At 58.1% G+C, this 8,027-nt stretch overlaps 1 protein-coding gene across 1 annotated transcript; it reads left to right on the top strand.

Moving 5' to 3' along the window:
• Positions 1 to 1,956: 1,956 nt before the first annotated feature.
• EDN2 (endothelin 2) lies at positions 1,957 to 7,548 on the top strand. The gene is made up of 5 exons (XM_032247152.1): positions 1,957 to 2,108; positions 2,457 to 2,613; positions 4,053 to 4,175; positions 5,128 to 5,226; positions 6,820 to 7,548. The coding sequence occupies exons 1-5, from the start codon at positions 1,961 to 1,963 to the stop codon at positions 6,911 to 6,913; spliced, it is 621 nt and encodes a 206-aa protein (XP_032103043.1). The 5' UTR covers positions 1,957 to 1,960; the 3' UTR covers positions 6,914 to 7,548.
• Positions 7,549 to 8,027: the final 479 nt, after the last annotated feature.

The following is an 8,027-nucleotide window of genomic DNA, read 5'->3' as shown; positions in this document are numbered from 1 at the left end:
CCTCTCCCCGCTGACCTGCTTTTCCTTCTGTCTTCTCTTCACAGTCCAGCGGTTTGAATTCTCTATCCACCCCGCACCAGCCCCCGGCCCTGTTTAATTCCTTGTTCATATTCTCCAAGAGGCTGGTAGAAATGACTGTGAGTATTGCTCACCTCATTCCAGAAATACTCTTCTAAATTCTTCGAGAGGCGCGACGTGGGAGGGCAGCGAGCACCGCACGGGGAGTCCCTTGTGCTTTGCTTGAGAGACCAAGCCATCTGCCTCAGGGTGGCCTTGGCCAAGCCGTGCTCCTCTCTGAGCCTCCTCGTGGGCATTCCCGTGCTGACTCCCCAGTGATAACAGCTGCCTCCTGGGGTGTGGTGAGGAGGAGTGACAGTGCTCCAAGCACATAGTGGGTGCTCAGGAAATATTTGTTCTTCTTTTCACAGTAGCCAGCCCAGCCTCAGGAAACCTCAGGTGACCTCACTGTCACCCTCCATCAGTTCAGCCAGCTTCTCCAGGATTTCACACATGCACACTTGCTCTGGGCACACCCTAGGAAGATGCAAACTTGCCTGTTCCTGGTGGTCACCTATTGTCCCCTTCTTAAATGTCCAATGACAAAGGAGCTGCTGAGTACAGGAACTGAGCTTCGGGCAGCCTGGGTTCTGCAGGTAGAAAGCCAGGTATGCATCTCTTCATGCCCCGCCCTCAGAAAGCACTCTCAAGGCCCCTACTGTGTGCAGGGGAGGCATCAGGCCCTGCCTCCTTTAGGGCTCTGGACCTTGAAGTTGCAGGGGAGATAAGTGTGGTGGCATGAGTCAGGCAAGCATGAGAGGCACAGGCCCTGGGAATTCCGAGACATGAGAGGGCCTTACCTATTGTGCCTGGAGACAGGGTCCCTGGGAAGACTCTGGCAGGAAGTGGACTCTGAGCCAGGCCAGGACAGGAGCAGAGGGTGCCTGCCAGTTCCCCGGGCTGCTCAGCACAGCTGGGGTTCATGCCTGCTCCCCACTCTCCAGCAAGGCTTCTGGGCCATCAGGAGCAGAATGCCGGCCCCCAGAGAAGTCCCCCTGCCTGAACTTTTTTGCAAACAGTAGCCACCGATGGGAACTGAGCCATCCTGCCATGGCCAGGACTAGAGACTGCTCGAGGGGCGCTTTAGGTATGTCCTCAGGGGCATCTTTCTGGAAAGGGGTCTGAAGCCACCTTCTTAGTCTCAAAGGAGCCCGTAAGCCAAACAGGTGAAGTAACTTCTTGTTTTGGCCTTGTTTGCAAACAAGGAAACTGGGGTCAGGAAGGATGCTCTTGGCCTTGGCTGCATAGCTGAATACCTTCTGGAAGGGACTGGAACTCCTCTCCCAGGCCCTGGGGTGATAGAGCTGGTGTTGAGGGGGGCACTTCCTGGGTGAGGTGAGGATGAAGCAGTTCCAGGCTGGTCAGGAGTCAGGCATGAGCTGTGTCCTTCACTGAGGGAAGCAGGCCCAGAGAGGGCTCTGACTTGCCCAAGGCCACGCAGCCTTGCGTGGGCCTTTCACAGCCCACACAACAGAGGGGCATCCTCAGCCTGGTTAGCAGAGGGCAGGCAGGATGGATGGCAGAGTCTCTGAGGAGAGGGGTTTGCTCAGGGAACCTCCTCCTCCACACTCAGCCCTGGGTGAGACCTGTGGAGCAGCCTCGGAGAGAGTGGGGGAGGGGGCTTGGGGCAGCTGGGGGTGACTTGAGGAAGTTCAGCTGGACTTCGAGGGCACCCTGGGGACTGCCAGGGAGCCTCAGGACTCCCAGAGGTGCTCCAGGCACAGAGGGAGGAGCAGGCCTTCCATCTCCCTCCCCTTTCACGGCAGAGGCTGCGTTGGGCCAGGCACCCGGGGAGGAGGCGGTGTCCCTGGCTCCCAGCCCGCCGGTGCAGCAGGGCAGGGCTGGACCAGAAGGGGTGGGGCACCACCCTGGTATTATAAGAGGCAGCCAGGGCACAGAGGCAATGAGCTATCTGCTCAGCTTAACAGCAGGACGCTGGCAACAGACGCTCCCTGCTCCAGTCCAGCCTGCCCACTCCGCCGCCGCTATGGTCTCGGTGCCTACCACCTGGTGCTCCGTTGCTCTAGCCCTGCTCGTGGCCCTGCACGAAGGTGAGCTGCCCGGCCTCACTCACGGCCTCACCCGCTGCCTACAGCTCCCGGGTCTGTCTGTGTGTGTCTCCGCCTAGGGCTGCAGTGCCTCTCAAGCCAGCTGGGGGCAGACAGGGACGGGAGCCCAGCGTCAGTGGCGGTGGCAGGGGGACGGTTCTGCAAATACAGAGGCGCCTGGGCGGGGGCAGCCACTGGCCCTCCCCACGGTCTGCTGGGGCTTCCCTGGAGCTCCTGAGCAGCAAGAGCACCAACTCCCTCAATTGTGCAAGAGGAGGTGCCCGGTGGGTCCCCCACTGCAGGATGTGCCAGGCACCCCAACCCACCTCTCTCTCCGTCCTGTGCATGCAGGAAAGGGCCAGGCTGCTGCCACCCTGGAGCAACCGGCGTCCTCACCTCATGCCCAAGGTGCCCGCCTGCGGCTTCGCCGTTGCTCCTGCAGCTCCTGGCTCGACAAAGAATGCGTCTACTTCTGCCACTTGGACATCATCTGGGTGAACACTCCTGAGTAAGCATCCACGGGGGTGGGGCCGGGGAGGCTCTGGGGCAGGGTGTCAGGGTGGGAGCTATTGGCATGCTGGGGAACCCTGACACAGTCAAGCTCTCCCTGGGCCTCCAGATGGGGGCATTGGCTAATACCAATAGTTAATTGTTTCAACTCCTGTGTGGGGACCACCTGAGCCATAAAAAGGGCTGTCTCCGAGAATTCTTAAGACAGCCTGGTAAGCAAGTGTGGGCCCCTTTTTCCAGATCCAAGTACTGAGGCTCAGAGAGCTTAAGTGCCTTCCCCAAAATCACACAGGAAACCATAAGGGGAGGCGCCATCCTCAGTGGGGGAATGCCAGAGCTCACACCCACTCTGCCATCCTGCCTCTGCATGGTCTTCCAAGAATAATACGATTAGTGACAGCACTCGTGCTTTGACTGTGCCAGGCTCTTGCCAAGCACTGCACGTGCATTATCATCTCAGGAGCCCCCCATCCTCCCCATAAGACAGGATTGTCCCTCAGACGACAGATGAGAACCTGCCCTGTGCTACCTAGCTACACCCGGGGGGGAGCCCAGCGCGTCTGTTCCACCTGCACCCGCGCTGCCTCCAGGCCACTGCATACCTTCAGTTGAAGTTTCTGTGTGTGTTTGTGATGTTTTTCCCTTCCCCAAATTGCAAAAGGCAGGAGAAGCCCTGCACGTAAGCGTGTGTGGAGCTAATCCGCATCCAAACACTTGCTTAGGGCGGGAACCCTGCCAGTCCCTGCGTGCTGAGTCTACCTGGAGTCATTACAACTTCAACCATGCCGTCTAAAATTAGCTCTGTCACTCAAAAGTGCTGGTCCAGCCAGCCACAGGGCCCCTGCCCTTCCCCTGGCCTGCTTGATCAGACCCTGAATCTGAAATCAATCCCATCTGAACACGCGCACACACCCCACTTTCAGGTCAAGGCTCTAAGGCACATTTGTTACCCCTCCAGACAAGTGGGGACCAGGTGGGGGCAGCTTAGCTATGAGCCTGTGTTTACTCCTGTGAGATGGAGTGTCTGCCCTTCCTCCAGAGCTAGGTGAGAGCCTTCTTTGAGAACAGGGGGGCCAGCCCGTCCGAGAGGGGAGGGAGAGTAGGAGGACCCCAATTCCCAACTTCAAGTAGGACCACAGAGTTCCTTCCCCCCACTGCTGGGAGCTCCCACTGAGCTAAGCCAGGCCCAGAGAAGGGGAGGGTCTTGCCCAGGGCTACCATGACCCTTGTGGATGAGCCTGTGACTTTAATGGTGTGACTTCTTGAGGTCAGGGGCTGGTCACCTTTCATCAGCACCCTGGTAACATGGGTGGCTGTCCCAGTGGGGAGCGTGGACAGTCCCTGCCTGCCAGTGATTGTGGTTTATTTAATCCTCTCTCTCTCTTTCTCTCTCTCGCTCCACCCCACACCACTACCTTGCTGGCTGCCCGCCCACAGACAGACAGCTCCTTACGGCCTGGGAAACCCGCCAAGACGCCGGCGCCGCTCCCTGCCAAGGCGCTGTCAGTGCTCCAGTGCTAGGGACCCCGCCTGTGCCACCTTCTGCCATCGAAGGCCCTGGTAGGTGGGCACCCAGCCTGCAGGGGCATAGGGTAACTGCAAGCCCGGATATGCCCTGGGGAGCAGGTGTCTAGGAGACCAGCCGAGGTGTCAAGTGGCGAGTTGCGGGTGAGCAGCGACTCAGGGGGCCACAGACTGCTTTGGGTCCATGGGCAGCATCCCTTCCTGCGGGAGCCAGTCACCCCAGGGGAACTCCCGATGCCCAGCTCTGGGGGCTTCTGGGAATACTCATGTCCTTACTCCTGGCCAGGAGAGAGTCTCCCGGTGACAGCTGAGGCAACGCAGGCCCAGAGAGGAGCAGGGCATGTCAAGCTGCACATTTCATCAAAAGAAGGGCCAGGTCTTGAGCCTGTTTGTGATCTCATCGTAGTGGGCTTTGGGTTCCGACCTGAGGTTCAGGGGACTTCGGAGCTTACTCAGGGGAGAAATGGCATCTGGAGTTGGGAAGCCATGTCACCATCCCAGGGTGGCCCCAGAGTTGCTGGGGGGCCTTTGCCATGTCTCCTATCTTACCTGAGCCTTAGTTTTCCCATCTGTAAAAGGGGTATGAAGTTTTGTTCCTTCCCTCCCCCACATGGAGCATTTGGGCAAACTAAACTGGCTGCAAAATCTCAAGCTCCAGTTCCCATGATGGTTTACAAGAAACTCCTCCTCTGGGGCTCAAGCTGAGGCTCCGCCCCTTCCTCAGTTTCCCCTGCAGGTGGCCAGATTCTGGGAAGGCCAAAAAAGCTGCCTCTTTCTGGGGCTAAGAACACGTTCCTGGTAGCTCAGTTTTCCTTAGTCCCCACCCCGCCTGGGAAGGGAAGGATGCCAGGTGCACAGGGGTGAAAATGGATCTGCTCCTGCAGGCAGGTGGGGGTGGGGAAGAGGTGGGGGCTGGGCTGGGCCTGCAGCCAGGTGGCTTCAGGGCCCTGGGCAGTCCCTCACTTGGGCCCTAATGGTATTCATCCAGGGCTGAAGCCGGGGCGGTCCCAAGCCGCAAGTCCCCGGCAGACGTGTTCCAGACTGGCAAGACAGGGGCTGCTGCAGGAGGCCTTCTCCAAAGACTGAGGTGAGGGTGTGGGACACCTGCACAGATTGAGCACCTCCTGTATGCCTTGCACATTTCCCTTATTCTCTATGTGAAGCAGGCCTGGGTCCTCATTGGGCAGCAAAGAGAACTGAGGCTCAGAGAGGGAAAGCCACTTGCCCAAAGTCACACAGCAGTCAGAGGCATCTGGCTGACTCCAGAGTCTGTGCTCTAACCCACTGTGTTACTTGCTACCACTAGGCCTGGAGTGGACTTTTTAGAGGGTTTGAGCGCTCATGACTGGGAAGGACCACAGTTGGTTCAGGTTGTGCTGAATCAAGCATCTTACACATACTGGGGTCCAGAGGGACCAGATGCTCAGCCTCCTCCCTCTCTGCTGCCCAGATTGCCTCTCCTCTCTGGTGCCTCAGTGTGACTCAGACCTGGCCCCTAAGAGGTGCCCCTGGATGCTTGTTCAACCAAACGAACTCAAGAACAGACACTTGTACCTGGCCGGGCAGCAGAGTGGCTGTAGGAGAGCCTCTGCCCCAGGGACTGCTGGATCTGAACCCCGGCCCAGCCTGGAACAAGCTTTGTGACCTTGGGTTTGTCCCTCAATTTTGCTGTGCCTGTAGTTCCTGTGATTTAAACAGGGGAAACAGAGAAATCGCACCATCCAACCCCGCCTGGGGTTGCTGTGCGGTCAGATGAGCGGAGCACATGAAGCGTTTAGCCCAGGGTCTGTGCCTGGGGGAGCTGCGGAGGGGCTGGCCGTTCCCACTTCTGTCACTGCGGCTTCCTTGCAGCTTGCCAGGTCCCAGGGCCCAGCTCAGCCCCTCAGGGATTCTCACCTTTTGGTTGGGGGCGGGGTTGCAGAAAAATAGGAGAAAAGGCAGGATGGAAAGATGGACAGGACCCAGCATATGCTTAGGAACCTTCTGAGAATGAAAAAAATGAGTACAAGACTTTTCAAATGCACACATTTCTTGGTGTGCAGAGCTGGCTCTGCCAACCTTACACTCGTTTTCATCAGTTCAGGCCTGTTTTTGTTTTACAAGTTGAGAAAGGGGATCAGAGAGGTTGAGATCCTTGCCCAAGTTTCCGTAGCTGGGAACTGAAGCCAGCCTTCCAGCTCCAAGACTAGAGTTCTTTGAGCCAGGATGCGGCCACCCAGCCAGGTTTAAAGGGCAGCAGGGTCCCCTATTTTCTAGGCTGGACTACCTTGAGCTGGACTTTGAAGAATAAGTAGAATTTTAGCAGGTGGCATCTGGGTAAGGGGAAGGCACACAGCCTGGAGGGAAGAGCAGGAGGAAAGGTGTGGGAAGGGGGGGAAGTGGGAAGGTAGACGATGGAGACACGCAGGGCTGTGCTTGGCTGTCCACTCATTCTGGCAGCATTTGATGCTGAACATTAGCTCTATCAAAGCCCCCACGTGCAGAGAAGCTTCTTGGCCTGGGTTGGCCTGTGCTTGTTGTGCAGACCTTGTTTTTAGGCTGTGGCCGCTCTCTGACCCCAGGGCAGCTGTGACCCCAGGATCTGGACAAGGGCTGTAGCCCCATTGCCCCTGCCTCTTGGGGGCGCTCCTGGACAGTCCGTTTCTCCTGAGATGCTAAGTTGACCCTTCTTGATTCCCAGGGACATTTCCGCAGCCAAGAGCCTCTTTGCCAAGCGACAGCAGGAGGTGGTGCGGGAGCCGCGGCCCACACACTCCAGGTGGAGGAAGAGATAGCTCAGAGAGCTGGAGGAGCGAAGTAAGCCCTCGGGGAGACAGAAGGAGAGAAGCGGGCCGGGCCCGTGCGAGACTCTCTGCCTGCTTCCTGGACCGGGGCCTTGGTCCCAGACAGTTGGACCCATTTGCCAGGATTGGCACAAGCTCTGGCCCCCTCACCCTGGTGAGGGAGCCTCCTCCAAGGCAGCTCCATGCCCTCGCACTGCCCAGGGAAGCCCTCTGCCTCCAGACTGCAGAGCAGCCTCCATCGCTGGCTGCTGGCCCATGGCCCTGCTGGAAGGAACTGCCTGGGGAGAACATTTACCTGGAGGCTGCATCCTGGGGCGTGTCCTGGCTGCTGGGCTGCAAACGAGGAACAACTGCAGCCTCGAACACTCATGCTTCAGTCAGCTCGCGAGGCTGGATGGCTCTCCTGGGGCTGGCGTCCTGGCTGGCTCTTCCTCTCCAGCTCTCCTTCCCCAGTCCTTGCGCCTCATCCCCTCCAGACCCTCCTGGTGAGAAGGGCCTGCTCTGCTTCTCCTGTCTGTATATAACTTATTCGCTCTAAGAACTTGGAGAATCCCAATTATTTATTTTAATGTATTTTTTAGACCCTCTATTTACCCACGAACTTGTGTTTTTCATAAATGAGGAAATGTACGCTGGTGTTTTGTCTTGGCCGAGGCAGGGGCTGGAGGTTCCTCTCAAGAAGGGGCTGCTTAGAAGTTGGAGGACAGAAGACAGAAAGGGCTGAGGCAGGTGGCTGGAGCCCTGGGTTCTATTCCTGCCCCTGCTGGGTGTCTGGCTGCTAACCTGCCCTCTCTGGGCTTTTGCCTGTCATATGCCTCGACAGCCCCCTGCAGCTATGATGTCAGGGTTCTAGGACCTATATTCCCACGAGACCAGTAACCAATGGCCAACCCTTTCCTGAGAGCATGTCTGGAAGGAGCCAAGACACGAGGGCACAGGGATTCATCTGCCCCAGCGGCTCTGTCCCAGCAGAGGCTGACTGTAAGGCCCTGAGCAAAACTGTCCCACGAGGGAGGAGACCAGGTAAATCCCAAGGCTTTAGATGCCCCGTTGGCTAGTGAGGGGTGCTGTGATGGAGCCACAGCCGAGCCCTGGCCAGGCCGCT

Source organism: Sapajus apella, unplaced genomic scaffold, assembly GCF_009761245.1.
Source record: "Sapajus apella isolate SASKATOON/1434 unplaced genomic scaffold, GSC_monkey_1.0 scaffold62, whole genome shotgun sequence".
NCBI classification, from domain to species: domain Eukaryota; kingdom Metazoa; phylum Chordata; class Mammalia; order Primates; family Cebidae; genus Sapajus; species Sapajus apella.
Note: the sequence above shows the minus strand (reverse complement) of the source record. Positions and strands in the feature narration are given on the sequence as shown.